This window comes from Rhipicephalus sanguineus, chromosome 5, assembly GCF_013339695.2.
Source record: "Rhipicephalus sanguineus isolate Rsan-2018 chromosome 5, BIME_Rsan_1.4, whole genome shotgun sequence".
NCBI classification, from domain to species: Eukaryota; Metazoa; Arthropoda; class Arachnida; order Ixodida; family Ixodidae; genus Rhipicephalus; species Rhipicephalus sanguineus.
The window spans coordinates 69,384,773-69,402,776 of NC_051180.1; the positions used below are offsets into that span (position 1 = coordinate 69,384,773).

Genomic DNA, 18,004 nt, shown 5'->3' on the forward strand with positions numbered 1-18,004 from the left:
GAGCGTAGCGGTTTTCGGTTCCGCGATTGCGACGCAGCACTCGCACAAGAATTAAAGCCCTCGCAACAATGTCCAAACAGAAAATTTTGCACGTGGACACAGCAGCTCGGCGCACACAACCAACCGATGAGGCAAACACGTGAAGGAATGGCTGAATGGCAGCACGGCAGTGGCCTATTCATTTCAGCTTCGAATGCGAGCGGCTAAAACGCCCCAGCCCTCTGGTAGCTAGACAGCGGCGAGTTCCGGTTCCCGCGGCTGTCGCAAACGTGCTCAACAATGCCGTAACACGTCCGGTATAACGACACGAAATTAGTGAAAGTTATCGCATTGAAAGCGAGCTAATATGATGTTATTGCTCACAACGCACAAAAACACCCAAGGGAGAAAAAAAAAGGCGACAACGGAAGTGCAGTGCAAGGTGCTGGCTGGCTCCGGCCAGTTGGCTCTGGCTACTTGGCCGACCGCGTGTCGAAAAATTGAAGAGGCCTTGGTGGCAGGCCTCGGTTCCTCGTGAACTTTTCTTTAAGCAGCGAAGCGTCACGAGGCGGGGCCGGTTGTTGAGGTTTTTAATACTTTTTCTTGGGGGTTTTGCCGGGACCAAGCCAATTCGTCGAAACGCGGGTGGCAGGACCGGGGGACGTATAATCGAAGTTCCACTGTACTGTGAAAACCGAGCCATGATTACTGTTGCTGAACCAAAAAACCCCAAAAAAGGCATACAATACAGCAACAAAATATACGGAGTGTTCAAAAAGACTAGGATGTAAACGTAAAAAAATAATATTAATAAAAAAAGATTAGAAACTTGGATCGGTGACTGTAAGAAATAAGATGTCATAAAGTGGCTCTGGGGCCAAGCGATGCTGCTTGCATATAAAATGGCTGGTAGTTTTCATAAATGGTAGCCGCATTCATAAGTGGAATGCAAGAGCACTTTTTTTATTCACTCAAGCAGTATAATTATACATTACCCAACACCAAATTTTTTCACATTTTCATGACATTTCAGAATGTATAAAGGTCTTTTATGCTTGTATACTTTCTTGTAATATGAATTGGCACAACAAAGGGTGCAAAGGTGCTGAGACTTGTGAGTTCAGGCCTTGTGAACTTTTCTTTAAGCAGTCATTGTTGAGCTTTCTTTTTAGCTATGGCCCTCCTCCTCCTCCCCCCAAAAAAGGCATTACAGCAACGTGTTCTTGTAGCTCACTCATTAATGATGAGTACCTCATCTTTTTTTATTCACTCATATGCTCCTAAAAGTTGTTAGTACATTGTAATGTCAAATTTTCTTGCTCAGTTTTGCAAAGTGAAAGGCAATGAAAATAGAGAAAGCCTATTGTTATATTTAGCTGAAATTTAGAAATAATAAGATAAGAGAACTGAGTGTCAATAAAAGGATAACTTGCTGCAAATGGAAATGGAACCCACATACCCACATTACAGCTATGGTGCAGGACTGATGCAGTTACTGCAATCCTGTACATTTAGCAACTCTCTTAGATGTTTGTGGTGATGCTCACTTGCTAGACATTTAGAAGATGAAAGAAACAAAAAGGCTGATGTCTGTGATTGTTTTTGGTGAGTGGGTCCTAAAATTACATCCATCTATCTGTGTGGCCCTAGAAAGATGTGGGCCAATCTTGGAGATGAGACAATACCGGGCTTGCCTATGGTAGAGATAAGGCTGGCTTCGCTTAGTACAGTATCAGGCCAAACCGCATCCCACGTACTACTGACTCCTTCCCCAATACAGGGGTAGAATCCGCAGTTTAATGCCATTGGCTGCGCACTTGACTGTGGCCAGCAGGTGGGGCATGATAATGACACAGAATTACATGTCATACATTAGCACCAATCAACCTGCACTCAGTATACTGTGTCCAAACACTTATATGAAAAAACATGCAGAAAAGTTCAAGATGCACACAGGCATGAAGGCGAAGACTGTATGAGTGTGGGGAAAATGTGGAGTTGGAAATACAAGACTACATGGGAGGGCATACAGTGGAACTTCGATTATATGACTTTCAGGGAACCACGCAAAATCATCGTATAATTCGGGCATTGTATAATCGAGAAACTAAGAATATAGGCAGTGATGGTCATTGTTGCCCCACAAAAGCACCCCAGCCCTGCGGTAGGTAGACATCTGCTAGTTCCGGTTCCTGTGGCTGTCGCAGTGTTAACATGGACGGGCTTTACAGTTGCCGCTCAACATGTGACACGAAATGACTCGAAATCTAGTGAAAGTTATTGCGTATTAGGAACTGAGCTCGAAATTACCTGCTATGTTATCTGCTCACAATGGTCACTCCAGAACCACCCAGCCAAAAAAAAAAGAAAGACCGACTGCACCAGAAGTGCACAGCACGGTGAGCAGTGCAATGCAACAAAAACGAGTGTGCTCTGGCTGGCCCTGGCTAGCTATGGCAGCCTGCAAGTTGAAAAATTGAAGAGGCCCTGTGGTGACAGCGCGGAGGAGCTCGGTTCCTCGGTTTCCCGACTTTTTTCATCTGGCCGCAGTGTGTGTGTGTCGTCTTAGGGATTATTTTTTCTCGGATGGTCCCAGGGAGGCATAGTCCGAGGCGAGGCTGGTGTAAAATTGAGTCGTACAGTCGAGGTTTTTAATACGTTATTTCTATGGAGCTTTTGCCGGGACCAAGTCAATTCATCGTGAAATGTGAGTCATCACATGACCGGGAGATGCATAATCGAAGTTCTACTGTATGAGTATAATATATACTCATAAATTGTGTTTGATACCGTACACATATGGCAAACATGACTCTTCCCACAACACAAGCACAAAACAGTCGCAAAAGGTAGCAGAAGGAAGCTGAATGAATGTAATTCTACACATATCTTGGGTAATACCAGTTCAGAGAGGTTACCTTTCATTTTTGTCAACTTCTCTGGTCAGACTGGTTTTTGTAGCAGTAACACTCGAATCGCTCTTATTTCTTTCAGTCCCCAGAAGTCCTGGCAAGAGCTGAACAGCCAAGGACTGCCGCTGAGAAAGATGAAGATGTCCGGTAAAAATAGATGTAGTACCGTGAAATTCTGAGCAAATGCCCCCTCCAATTTCACTGCTAGTTCCAAATTTTGGTAAATCCCCCGCACCCTCCCTTCCCTCTTGCGCTCCGCACCATGATCATGCAACGCATTCAGGTCTGATCTCAAAGCGCCTATGCCTGAAATTTGTTGTCAAATTTTATTTTTGCACTCTACACCCACAACTATTTTCAGGTTCCCGCGAGCGAAAGCATGTCCTTCGAGATCTGTATTTGCATTAAAATAAGCATGGGCTCTGTGACGCACTAGTTAGCAAAAGTAAGGCCTCCCAAGATCTGTGTCTGTTGCCTAGAGCTGTTGCCTTGGCATGGGCTCATCATCATAGGTACCTCCATGGCATGCTTCCCATTTTGTGAACGCGTGGCCTTTGTGTTCTATGTATTTCTAAATCATTGTAATGTGCCATGCCATGAACTAGAGCCAGAAGGCTTCTGACGAAGTCCATGTACACTTTTATTTTTTTTCTGGCAGAAAGACTTTGCTGCTACCATCTTGATTTTTGAAGCTGTCTTGGAAAAGCACCCCCCCCCTCCACTTTGCTGGTAATTTCGAGTTGCTGAAGTGGGCTGGGGGGGGGGTGGGGTGCTTGCTCAAAATTTTACAGTAGTACATTATTGTGTGCCTGCCTTCACATCAAATGGCTCATATAAATGTCATAAAAGCATATCATAGCAAAGTTAAAAAAATATCTTGAGAGCTGCTAAAATGATGACTTTTGCAACAAAGTTGCTGGTCTAAGTAACAGTGACCCTAAATTCTACTTGTTCATCATGAACTGCATAAAAAACATCTTACACATTCCAGTTATGACTTCTCATTATCCTGCTCACGTGCAGAATGCATGCTGCAGTGACTCAGTGGCTATGATGTTTCGCTGCTTAGCTTGTCGTGGGTTTGATACCCGGCCATGGTGGTTGCGTTCTGATTAGGGTGGAATCGAAAAACAAGTGTAGCAAAGGAGAACCCAACACTTGTTGACCCTCTGTCCAAGTGTTTTCAATGCTTTACTTGCAGTACAGGCAGTACTTCTACCCTTCTTTGTTCTCAAGTGTACGAAAAATACTGTTTACCTTAGAGAGAAACTGCCTTCGAGTAATTTATTGCACATATGGCAATGAAAGGAAGTGCTTACGTCAAGCAGCAATTGGCTTAAAATAATTTCAATGATTTCATGAGGCAACCAATGATTTCATGATGCATGGTGGGTGTTGTGCCTTGAGGTACATGTGCCAGCACTTATTACTAGGGTTTGTAGTCCAAACTTTCATTTGTTTCTTGGTTTAGCAAGCCCCCTGGTTACACAATTTTTGTATATACCACTTGCAGAGGAATGTTTGCCCCTGCAAAATCTCCGACATTGTGAGAGCATGTTAATCTGTCACTTGGAGATATGAAAATGAATGTTCAGTCCACTGCGGAGGGCTTTCACTATTTCTTTTCATTTGAAAAGACAGCTTCCAAGCAGTAGTTTTAAGGAAGTACTGACAGAAATATTTTGCATCTTGTTTTTTCTGTTGCAATAAGTAGCAAATGACCCACTTACCAAAACTGGAATCTTCTTTTGCTGGAACGTATGACAGTTAATTATTTGCAGACATTTTCATAGTGCCCATTCGTAGTTTCAGAGAGCATGAAGAAATGTGGCAACAAGTGGGTTTTATTGTAAACATAGCTGGCTATGTGACCACACAAAAGAGCGGTGCATGCGGCAACGTGTGTGCGTGAGAGCCACATTCAAAAATGCAGCAAAACGCACACACATAAGGAGTGTGACAGGCAATAAAGACTTATAGAAAAGGTGGGGATGTGTCGATGTTGACGTAAATGTCACAAGGTGTGCCATTTTGCACTCAGTTGTGCTGCATACCCTTTAAAATTGATTTTAAACACATTCTAAGCCATATTGGCCTTGCATATTTTATAGATGATGATTGTGTGTCCATAAAAGTCTATCTCACAAGTTATCTCGCCTTCTTCGCATATAAAACACTCGTCCACCCTGCTTTAGAATATGCCATAATTATATGAGACCCGTTCTCTAAAACGGACATAGGAAAACTAGAAAGCTTACAAAAAAAAGCTGTTAGATTCGTCTGCAATACGTATGGCCGCACTTCAATCACTAACCTTCGATCTCAAAGTGGCTTACCTGCTGTTACTCATCGAAATCGCGTATGTCATTTAAAATTCTTTTTTCAACTAATGAAAGGTCAGTACAAGATCGACACATCCCACCTTCTGGCATATTCGTCAGGATACGGTACTAGCTGTAACACCATTCACGACACGTGTCAACTGTTCTTTCTTTCCTAGAACGATAGTGGATTGGAACAAATTGCCCGATAAAACTGTGACACAGGATTCACTATCGCAATTTGAATCGCACCTTCAGTAGGAAGGATTTTCTTGTTTGGCTAAGATGTTTTTCGTGCGTTTCTTTTATTTTTTTTTCTTTTTTACTCATGCTAACTCATTGTCTGTTTGATTTTCAGAATTTTGGAATAACGTCACTTGCCTGTTTGTTTTGTTCTTTTAAGCGCATGTGCGAACAAACTCATTGATTGTTCTCCCTTGTTATTTTTCTGTTTTTGTGCATTTATATATGTACCACGCTGCCAAGATCTTGTAGAAGATCGCAGCATATATAAATAAATAAATAAATAAATAAATAAATAAAAATGTTGTGCCGGTACTGCTTTAAGCATTGGCAAGTTTTGGTTCAAATGGGTTTCCAAATGTGGTCGATATTTGTCACAACACAGGTCTTGCCAGAAGCTAAACTGCACTCTTTTCTCTTATTAAGAATCATGTGCTGCATTAGTTATTTCTCAACTGAAGGAAATTTATTTTACAAGCATTTACACTTTCGATTTGCTGCATTTCAGGGAACTTCTTAAAGCCAGGGAAATGGAGCTCGCAAGAAAGAAAATGCAAATACAGGCTAGGACAAAGAGGTACTTATCGGCTTGTTTTACCCTTTTTTGCAGGATTTGTCATCCCACTTTTCTTTGCAGTAAAAAATTTAGGTAATGCACTCAAACATCGACGTGACAACATGAAATTTTCAGTGGAAAACATCGTTATTTGCCAAATTTCGTTAAGTTGGGTTTCCTGTTTTAGCAGTAAAAATAACGTCACTGGTTTCTAGAATAGCCTCGCATCTCATTACTAAGCATATTGAAACTTTGCAGCTGAAGAAGAGGGGCAGCACCACTGCTCAGCACCAGTGCTCGCTATGAGAACCAAGACGAAAGTCACGACGGTGAAAAAAATTCTGACTCTCTCACCCGACTGTGTGATAGCACATGGTTGTGATACTGAGGAGCCCTTCTAAACCATGACATGCAGCATTGCAGCATAACAAATGGCTTGACCAGGTTTTCGCCGATTAGTTTGTGTGCATTTGTTACTTAGTGAAAACTGGCGCCATTTTATTGAAACATGGCTTGATCATTAATATCATGTACTTACCTAGACATTTCTTTCTTTCTTTATCAGGCACCCTCGCTTTGGTGGAACGTTCACCGTGAAAAACATGAAAGGCATTGGTGACAACAACTTAGTTGCCCACGACACTTTATCGAAGCTTTCTCACTTGAGCTTCGATCGATCCAAGCCGTTCAAGGCCAAGCCCAAAAACAGAAGGCCTGTCCTGGCTGCCGATGATGTTATGAGGAGGTCCACCTTGAACATTCGGCTGTTCCTGAAAGGTCTCTGCACCGACTTTCTCAAGTGGTGCTACAATCCCATGATGCGAACAGTCAAGGTATTTGCCCATTTGGCATTCTTGCGATCCACTCGTCAAATTTGCAAGCTTGTTTCTCGGCAATCTGAGGGCACTGCAGCCTCTGTTGTGCTAGCCTGTGTGCGATAGAAGTTTTCTTTCGATAGCACTTATACCAGGGGTCTCAAATACGTGGCCCGTGAACCTTTCTCTAGAGGCCCTGCCCACACTTGACTGTCTTCATCACATATGGTTTTATTTTTCTTGATAAGTATGTTCACGAGCATTCAACTTTGCTAAGTGGCACTCGCATTATTTTCTCGCCTAATACGATTGGTAACGTTTTGTTCTGGTAAACTACCCAAACATCACTAAATTCAAGCATTTATTTCGTGAGGCACCCCATGCGGTTACCGCGTGTTGAAACATAACCGTGGAACAGAAGTGCTATATTTTAGAATCGGTGTCCAGATATTAGTTATTCTTGAGATTGGTATTGGTATGTTTCTCGAATCCTGACGTCAAATCGCTTTCAGAAATGCTCCATAGATGAGTTATGGTAAAGGCCTTCTTTCACATGACAACGTTAGTGGACATGTTGTTCACCCCCCCCCCTCCCACATTGCCCTTCACTCTCCCGGCCCCTGTGGGATTAATTTTCGTGACTGTGGCCCGCTAGGTGAGGGAAAGGGCATTCTTAGCCCTGTGGATATACAGGCATTTATGACAAAGGGATGGTATTAATGAAACAATTTCGCCTTTACTTTCAGCTTCATTGTATTGAAGTTCTACTCTATTAGGTTAGGTAAATGTAGTTTGAAAGAATGTAAGAATGGGCTTGTCGGTAGGGATCAAAGTGCATCTTCCTGTCGTCACTTTCTTTGTCCATGTCTTTTTAGTGCGCTACAAGTTTCACCACGTAAATGTAGTGTTGATAATGCAAAAGTTTTCTTGTTTCAGCAAGTATGTTTCTGCAAGCAAGTTTCAGCTTTACCAGGGTTTTTCATGACAAATTTTTTGGGCTACATACCGTATTTTCTTGCATATAACCCGCCCCTGCATATAGCCAGCACCCCCACTTTTTAAGCACATTTTTGCATTTTTCAGTGTGGTTATATGCGAGAATATACAGTATCTACTTACCAGCTTGTTGTGCACAAAACATCATATGTTTCGTAGAAATGACTGAGATGGGAGGAGCCAATAATTATGCCTGTTTTTGCAGAGCTTCCTGCAACGTAAGAAAGGCCTGGCACATGACGAAGGCTATTACTTCTGGGCATTGAAGTTCTTCATGGAGTTCAATCGTCATAACGGCTTCGATGTCAGCCTCGTCAGTGAGACCATATGCAAGGAGGCATTCCACTATGTGCAGACGGAGCTTGAACAGTATTATGAAATGATGGTCACTGACAAGCGCAAAATTCACATCTGGTCAAAAAGGTCTGTAGACCCGTGTGTGTTTCTTTGCGTTATTTCTAGGCTTGCCACATAAAACGGCGTGTGTAACTTTTCAGGCAGCTCAATACATGTTTCATTTTCTGGTAAATACCAAATGAAAACAGTTCTCATAAGAACAGAAGGCTAATTGCGAACCTTTATAATGCCATTTGCATCAGAGGTTATCAAACTGGGTTCTGCAAAAGGCATTTCATCTGCACTAGTGATATTGATTTAGAGAAGGAAATTCACATTGCAGCTTGACTTCAATAAAGCCATCGCACACTGCATCTGCATCTGTGAACAGTGAGAGAACTGCACGGCACTAGCATTAAAACTCGTCATAATCTGCACCTTGAAATTTGTGCTAGCTACGGACCCGCAGTGGCTGCAGTAGCTGTGCGATTTTTTTCACCACCGCACTGCCACGGCCGCTGGATGAAAAAGCGCACGGTACGGCCTGCCGCGTCAGGCGGCTTTCTATGGGAGAGCGCGTGTTGGCCCTAGTTGCAGTTGCGGCCGCTGCAGCGCGACAGGGCGGGGAAGGAGAAACGGGTGCCGGCGGCTCCGTTGGGGCAACAGCCGCAGCAAATTAGTTGGTGGTGGTCACAACAACGGTCCCACTCAGCTGTTCTAAGCGGTTTTTTTCTATCTCATCTGTCGCAGTCATGACATATCATGCATTCAGTTGAGTCCGTTCGCGTAATCTGGTTAAATAGCCACTTAAGTTTCCGTGTACGTGCCGAGCTCCTGGAATTCTTTTTTCCAGGACTAACTTTTTGCTTTGTGTCTGAAAGAATATTCCACAATGCGTTGAATATTCCACAATATAAGGCGCTGAATGTGTGAAAAAGTGGTTGTTATATTTATGTACGTGTAATCAATGCATCGTTTGTTATTTTAACATATTGATTTCCGTGACATTTCTTCAGCACCTTTGAGTTTTCTTAGCTGCAAATTCTTGACAGGTATTCATTTGAAACATCTGACAATACACGTTCATGTTCTTTATACACAGAAAGTGCACGTAAAAACATACGTCGAATCTTTTTCATGATGTCTGATATATGATACTGTGCCGAAAACTAATTCAGCTTCGGATGCTCGATACTGCGGATTCTACAAATATAGCGACGCACTCCTCGTAACTTTGTTGGAAAGGCTGCGAAATTATATATTCATTAGAAGTGGCTTGCAAATTTCTTGACAGTTCTTAGCAGGGCAATGTCATCAAATTTATGTATTTATATAAGGCCGATCACTGGAGTGACTAATATCTCGAAGAATGAAGCTGACAATAATAGGCCACAACTGAAGTTTTCTTTAACCCAAGAAACAAAACCACGAAATGGCGGGGATCAACTCAAGCTACATAATATATATATATATATATATATATATATATATATATATATATATATATATATATATATATATATATATATATATATATATAATGTATTGATGCGTGCCAGTCGCTTACCCGTCTTTTTTTTCGAGACGGCCGGGTCAAGTGACAACCACGCAAAACCACGGCTGCTGTAAGACAGTCAAGTACGTACCTTTGTTGGATCGAGCACGGGTGCCTTTGTAGACAATATATAATAGAAAAAATAAACAGTAATAGATGACAGAACCACATGACGGAGATTGCCAGAAGACAATCACGTTGGTGTGCAACGAAGATTCGCCAGTGCCTGTACAGCGGCTAACATCAAAGGACCAAAACGAAAGGTCTGCACAGACTGGAAGTAGACAGGGAAGCCAAAAATTGGGCTCACAAGCTGGAGGCATAACAAAACAATAATAAAAAATAAGAAGAAAACAGAGACGAGTATAAGAAAAGCGTTTACCCCCCCCCCCTTTTTTTTTGTTGTTTACCGTATAGCTGTCAAAAGCGACCCACCTTAACTTTGTCCCTGTGAGTCGCTCGCGACGTGTGTGTTGGCTACCACGTATATTTGTTTGAAATGAAATCTTGTCGTCGCCCACCAGCCGCTTTTCTGCACTTTTTGTCTCCGCATGTTTTGCTGAGGTAAGTTTGAGTCTGTGCCCCGTTCCGCAAATGACCAGACAACTCAACTCTCTAAATGAAAGGGATACACGTGCTTTTCACGGCAACCAACATCAGGGGTGCTATTGCGGAACGATTCTATTTTTTATTCCAATGCTTTTCGTGCTTTTCGCGCTTGGCCATTGGTCAGAACGACGGTCCGTCCGCGTTATCAACGCGATCAGCCAGCCGCGAGTGGTCGATGATAAGAATAGCATAGAATGTGGCATTGGAATCGGGAATAGCATCGTTCCGCGATTACACCCCAGTACCACATGGCACTGCGGGGCAACGCACGCCACCGCAACGCGACAGCGTTCGGAAACAACCGGTACAGATGACAAAGGTTGAAAGGTGGGAACTAGAAAAAAACGAGAGATAAGAGAAAACGGGAAGGTGGTGTCACGGCCGTTGGATTTCGACAACGTTTGCAACCAGCCGCCGTTTGCAGCTAGCAGGGATGAGCCCTGAATTTATAATAAATAAAATAACTTCTCACATTTTGTCCAGATTTTATGTTCACTATTGAATTCATTACAAATTACCATGAAAACGGCGTGACGGGAAGAGACAAAAAGACTGAAAAGCGCAGGAATGCAAGCAGTTGTGTTCGTGTGTTTTCAGCTTTTTCATCACTCTTTTCGTCTGACCGTTTTCATATTAATCCGTAACAGCTCACCCAATTGTCAGTATTGAAGATATAGTCACTGAAATTTCAAATTGGCTCGAATCTCCTTCTATGAGATGGTCGCACACATGATAAGCATTATTTCATGGCAGTTTCACGCGATACTGTATGGTATGTGTACTATATAGATGTTTGGAGGAAGGAAAAAGTTTATCTTATTTTGTGTAAAATTAACAGTGGCCGCTGCAATTTTTGAGATCACTTTTTCAAATGAAATTATTAAATCTGAAGCAACATACTCAGAGCCAAAACAAAGAATTTCGATGCATTAGGAAAGGTGCAGCGCCTCCATTTTGGTTAGTTGTGGTCTTCTAGGATACCAGAAAAATATGCCCATGCGATTTATTCCGCAAAAAGCGATCGGTGCGCGAAGTTACATCTTGGGCAAGGCAAGACCAAAAATTCCCAAGAGCTGCAAGTATGTACAAGAAATATCGGTAATTAACTGATGTGTACACGCTAGATGGATTTTAGAAGATTTCGGGCGTCACATGAAGACGCACGCGCTCAAGCATAACTACCGCAAGCGCGCCGCGCATGTGATTCTGCGGGCGTCCGCGAAACCCGTCCCCCCCCGGTGGCGCTGCGGCGGCGGTCCGGGAAACTAGACCCGTCACGCCAGTTTCGGAGCACGCGGCAGGCCGTACCCGTGCGCTTTTTCATCCAGCGGCCGTGGCACTGCATTGGATTTGTAATAAAAATGGGATAAGCACCACTTCATGCTGGTTGTGGACTACACAAGCATTTAGGCTTAGCCTTGCGACCGATACGTCAAATTCCAAGCTGCTATTTTACTAAGCCTCTTGATGGTGAAGGAATGCCGGGGGGTAATTGTTTTGTGCAAGTGTGCACAAAAGCAGGTGAACACGGGAACAACGATGTCTCTAAAGTCCAATGTGATGCTTGTTTCAAGTGCTGGCACCTGTGTGCTGTGATCAAAGGTGATCATTACTACAGTGGCCATGTATCCAGTGGAAAGTTCAGGCTCAAAGTAACCTGTAATTACACTCAAACCTCGATATAACGAACACGGGTACAGTCAAATCCCACTACAATGAAATTGACGGGATGAGCGATAAAGTTCGTTGTCGCGAAATTTCGTTGCAGCAAAATTTCATCTATAGACCACAAAAGTTAGGAAGATCTGATGATCATGACTCGTCCTTTGGTCCCGGCAAGCGCATGCATTGTCCTTTGCATTTAACTCTCGCTAACTCGGACGTATACGTGGCCGCACACCGAGTGAATGTATTTTCTCGCATATAACATGCACAAACTATACAGAAAATTTAGCGCCAAACTCTGGGTGCGGAATATACGCGAATTTCGGTGCGCAAGTTGGCTTCACGGTAATGCGCAGTTTTCTGCACAGCGGTTGCGGCAAACGGTAGTTCCGTTTTCAATCTGTGCACTCTGGCCATTCGCGGGCCTTCAGAACTGCATCATTGCTATCTGTGATTGTGTCTACCGTTGTTTTGACTGCAGCATTGCTTTGAGTCGGTGTGCGTACGTTGGATGCGTGCCTACTTTCGTGGTAGCCCACGATCGCGTCGACCTGACTGTGTTTGTGTTCGCAGCGGCTGCAGCACAATGTAGTTATGGTTGGACAAGGTGCGCGCTGGTTGCGTGTGTGCTTTCAAGACTCCGTGAATGTCATTCACGATCGCAGGGCTTGTGACGACAAGCAGTAGTTTTGTTTTGCGTGCTACGTCAAAACAATGGCGGGAGTTCTTGAAGAATGATTCTTCTGCGGCTCGCATGCACATCAAACCTGCCGGCAGCATCATGGCGGATGGACGATCTGTCGCCGAGCATCTCAAGGGCGTATAATTTACCGGGATGTGCGTGTGGTGGCAGAAAGCATGTCTCCGATGATGACACGGGTCTTGCGATACGGCTGCACAGCTCTGGCAACGAGAAATGGTCGAGTTTCTACCGGAATTTCGCGGCAATCCTAGGCAAGCTCCTTTTCCTTATGTGGTGGCACTCGCGAAAACTTCGTTCAAGCGGAAATACCCAGAAAAAGTATTTGTTGTGACGAGACCTTTTTCGCATTGTTTTCTATGGGCGGCCGACGGGGAATCGAAAATTATTCGTTGTGGTGGAAATTTCGTTGTAGCGGTATTCGTTGTAGCGGGATTCGACTGTATAACAAATTATTGGTTATAACGAAGTAAATGAAGAATAGTCTTGTCATAGCTGCAGTGTGACAAATAAACGGTTATAACGATATTTCGGATTTAACGAAGTTATTTTGATGGCAGATGTGACTGTTATAATGAGGTTTGAGTGTAGATGTATGAGTTTCTCCCCTCCCCCTCTTGGTGTAGTGTCAACATTATTTTTTACAAATTTCAATGCTGGCAGGTATGCTCATAGGCGTGCACAAGGTGCCTCATCAGCGGGGGCGAATGTTCATCGCAGCGCGCCCCCTCCCTACTAAGTCAAACTATGGGGCAGACTTTGCTCCCCCCCCTTTAGGTGACTAGGGGGGGTGGGGGCGGCCTCCCTCTCTGCCCCCTCTCCCTCTTTGTGCACGGCTATGGGTATGCTGTTACATTTGCTCTACGCCTGTCTTATGTTCTTCACTTTCACACCTACTTTAGGCTCCACGTAGGCTTGAAAGCTTATCAGGAGTTGCTGCAAACCCTTGCTGCCATGGACAGCAGCCCCGAACAAACTGTGCAAGAAGCCGCCAAAGTTCTGAAAGGCACGTGTCATGATTTTTTGTTCGTTTGTTTGGGCAGCCTCTTCCTAGATTTCCTTGACTTAATTTTTATTGTTATCTTGCTCATTTAGTTCCTGTTTCTTATTATTAGACAGATCAGTTGTTTCAACTATCCTCCTTGAATTATTTACATATATCGGCCAAACAGGCCGGTGCATAAACGACAGGATGAGGGAGCACGAACTTTCGGTGAAAAATAAACTTTCAGCACATTTGCCTGTGCATTGTGGTTCCTGCAAGTGTGAGCCTGGGTTTGCCAGTGTTTCCGTTCTTGGAAAGAGTAACGATGTCTTAGCGCGTGAAATTATGGAAGCATACTATATTAGAAAGAAGAAAGAATGCTGTGTTAGTGACACTTCTGTTGCTCTGCGTGGGGGTGAATTTAGTTTCATCGATTCATTTTTCGATTAGTTAATCTTGTTATCGCGGGTTTTTGACGAGCTTGTGAGGCGATGTGCGCGCGCAGGGTCGCTGTGGTTATATATGATGCTGATGTTCTGGGAATAAAGTTAGTTGCGAGTGACGTCCTTTCTGTCCTGTCCTTACTTTTTTCCTTGATGGTACGCGTCTTTTTGGTTTTTCAGTAAGCTGTATGTATGTTGCCTTGACTAGATCTTGTACGTACATATTTTTTTCAAGAGTTTTTCAACAAAGATAGCAGTTATGGCACTTTACTGGGCTTCAAATCATGGAAGGCATGATGTAGTGAAAAGCAGTGGTGAAAATTTAAATCGGTGTTTGCACACACTGGGGTGAGATATCATTGAACATAATTGAAATAAGCTGTGCAAGTTATTGATTCAGTGCACTTGTATTAGCTGGTTTAGACAAGTAGACCGCAATGTTTTGATGAGGTTACGTTGCTTCATTACAAAACATACTCAGAGATGCACAAATGTCTGATAAGGTGTTGTAACTGGCACTTTGACTGTACTGTGTGTTCACATGCTGTTGTGCATTTTTGTTTCCTGTCTTCTTTAACGCACACCTCGCTCTACTTCGAGAACCTATTTGGAACTAAGAAATGTTGAACTTCTTTGCAGGATGTCTTTAGTTTCATCTGAAATAGTTAGATGCACTGTTGTCTTTAAAGGGGTCATGAAGCACCCCTTGGGCTTCTTGAAAAAACACAAGCTGCGGAAAGCTGACACGGCTATGAACTGCTCTGCAAAATACATTACAGTCGTGCGTGCCGCGTAAAGGCCACAAGCGGAGCGCGAAGTTGCTGTTTCCTCAGGCGCCCTTTTTTCAAACAGAGGCCGGTTCTCACTCTCGTCGGTGGGCGGGCCGTCTGCACGTTGACGTCGCGGAGACATAGCATGCTTATTGGCCGATAGCCGGATGAGATGCGCTTCTTGCCACGGGGTGCTGCCACTTGCCCGCGCCCCACTCCTCAGTCTGCTAACTTTACACGGTAGCCGCACTCATGCCTGCGAATCACAGCGGGAGAGCGATCGTTTTCATGACGCGCGCTGACGTAACTTCTTACCCCCGTGCCATCCCTCCCTGTCTAGCTTCTAGTGCGCTCGTCGGCACGAGAAAAGAGAGAAAGCGCTGAGAGTGTGCACCAAACCCCCGTAACTCCACTGATTCTTGATGGATTCGAGAAATTTTTGCGGCAACCGATTTGGGAGGCAGTAAACTCCGATACTAAGGTCATTAGATCATTACTTGGAAAAGTGGTTCATGACCCCTTTAAGCTTCACCCACTGTCTGGTACCTTCTCACCTCATGAAAATTTTGGACAACCTTTCTTTCATATTGCATGCTGACTTTGTTTTAATTTTGCACTTTTGGGAAAGTAGGCATAGGAACATGGTGTATGAAATCAGTCAGACATTGAAATTTTTTTTTTTGCTATTCTGCTACCAAGTAAATTAACTGTAATGATGCTGAAGTGGAACCATAAGAACAGACAAATGCTTAATTTATAACTTGTCTTTTTACTTTTGTTGTGTAGCAGTTTTGCGTTGAGAAATTGCTCAAGAGAACAACCGCAGTGTTGTTGTGGCTGTAGGGATACTGTTTCTCAGCTTGTGGGATGAAGTGCATAAAGACTGTCTAAGGTTGAAAGGGCCCCTAAACCGAGCAGAGGTCGAAATTCAGTTGTGGTGTTGCTGTTGTGCATGAGTCTTCAACAACAAGCAGCCGCAAGAATTTTTCGAAACGGTACCGTAATAGCGGAACTGCATGCATTTGGTGATCCAAAAATGGCTGTCGCTCGCTTTGCCCTTTCCCTTGCTAAGCTCCGTTCATCGGCTCATCTCTCCTCCTGGCCGAGTGCACCTCCTCGCATGGTGAGGAGGAAGAATGGCGAGCGCTTGTATCTTCGATCAGACAAGCAGGCTCTTTTTGTGGATGACATGACCAGATGCGAATGTTGACGTCGCGGCTAACACTGGGGATTAGTGAAAGGTCCCAAGAGAAGAAGGAATTGTTTCTTGGAATTTGTGGCATGCCTGCGGCACCCAGTGCTGCTACATTTGGCATTGTTCATTGTGACGACATTCTGAACTCGATGTTCACGTTTACTTGAAGTGTTAATAAATTATCGGGGTTGGTTTAGGGGCCCTTAAGGCCATATATAAAATGCCCGATGGCTCAGGACTACTAATTTATGGTACTTTTTCGCCTTCTCCTGGCTCTTGGTCTAAATCAGGGAATACGGCATTAATCATACGATCAGTAGCATTAACTGGTGTTCATTATCTCCACATAACTTCCTTTTACAGTTGAACTAGCTAGTTCTGGTTAAATTTGAATGTTGTAAAACGATGGCAGAAGACACTGCACAAAGAAAAGAGAAGCCTAGTTGAAAAACTTCTCTTTTGTCAACATTTGCATCGGCGTCGTCTATTATCACTGTTTTGATAACTTCTTCAAGGGCGATCAGGAAGGCTAAGATGGTGTAGCGATCTTAGTGTTTGGTTTATTTTTCTCCTTGACACAATTTTATTTTCAAATAAAATAAATACTAATTGCACATCTTATTTTTTTAGGAACAATCTTCTACCTTCCCGAGTACAGAGAAATCGTTCTGCACCTTCTGTTGAACTTCAATGAATGCGTGCAACCTATGTAAGTGTGTCTAATCAGTCTTTGAGGTGATACTAAAATATTGCAGTCAGAGTTATTGTTTGGCATGGAAAGGAATTTATATCCTTCTGTGTCCTACTTAAGCTACGATTTATGTCCTTTTTAAGCCTTTCTAGAGGTGCATAAAAATGACATCATGTGTTTATGCTTCACTGCAGTTACATTAGTGCCATATGAGAAACAGAATCAATAATGTTATCTTCATTTTGATTAATGTTTTTACTGACATGCAATTAAAGGGACAGACAACCACTCAGAACTCAAATTTAGATAACCCCTCTAATGGAAAGATTGTATATCGTGCAGTCGAATCCCGCTATAACGAATACCGCTACAACGAAATTTCCGCCACAATGAATAATTTTCGGTTCCCCGTCCCCTGCCCATAGAAAACAATGCGAAAAATGTCTCGTCACAACGAATACTTTTTCTGGGTATTTCCGCTTAAACGAAGTTTTCACGAGTGCCAGAACATAAAGAAAAGGAGCTTGCCGAGGATTGCTGCGAAATTCCGCTAGAAACTTCACCATTTCTCGTTGCCAGAGCCGTGCGGCTGCATCACAGGATCCGTGTCTTCATCGGAGGCATGCTTTCTGCCCCCACACGCACATCCCGGTAAATTATTCGCCATTGAGATGCTTGTCGATAGATCGTCCATCTGCCATGATGCTGCCGGTGGGTTTGATGCGCGTTCGGGCTGCGGAAGAATCGTTTTTCAAGAACTCCCGCCATGTTTTTGACGTAGCACTCAGAACAAAACTACTGCTCGTCGTCACGAGCCCTGCGATCGTGAATGACATCCACGGCATTTTGAAGGCACACGCGCAGCCAGTGCGCACCCAGTCCAAGCGCAACTACATTCTGCCGCAACCGCTGCGAACACAAATGCAGTCGTCTCGACGCGATCATTAACGACCACGAAAGAACGCGCGCATCCTACATACGCGCACTGACTCAAAGCAATGCTGCGGTCAAAACCGCAGTAAATGCGATCACAGATAGCAACGATGCAGTTCTGAAGGCATGCTCAGGCACACACACGGCCAGCGCGCACAGATTGGAAACGGAACTATTGTCTGCCGCAACCGTTGCGCAGAAAACCGCTGTCGCTATCATCCCGATCATCCATAGCGAATACGCTGAATACGCAGCTAACACACCGGAAGAAAGATTAAAGGCAATAAAATCGTAAAACGG

At 43.7% G+C, this 18,004-nt stretch overlaps 1 protein-coding gene across 5 annotated transcripts in view; it reads left to right on the forward strand.

Annotated features, from left to right (window-relative positions):
• The window catches only part of LOC119393729 (protein timeless homolog), a 528,180-nt gene that overhangs the window by 11,010 nt on the left and 499,166 nt on the right, over positions 1-18,004 (forward strand). For all 5 annotated transcript variants that reach the window (XM_049416331.1, XM_049416330.1, XM_049416329.1 and 2 more), the window contains exons 6-11: positions 2,974-3,038; positions 5,964-6,032; positions 6,577-6,844; positions 8,028-8,245; positions 13,590-13,693; positions 16,711-16,789. In XM_049416331.1, the coding sequence (XP_049272288.1) occupies positions 2,974-3,038; positions 5,964-6,032; positions 6,577-6,844; positions 8,028-8,245; positions 13,590-13,693; positions 16,711-16,789 (803 nt within the window). The remainder of the gene's footprint in view (positions 1-2,973; positions 3,039-5,963; positions 6,033-6,576; positions 6,845-8,027; positions 8,246-13,589; positions 13,694-16,710; positions 16,790-18,004) is intronic.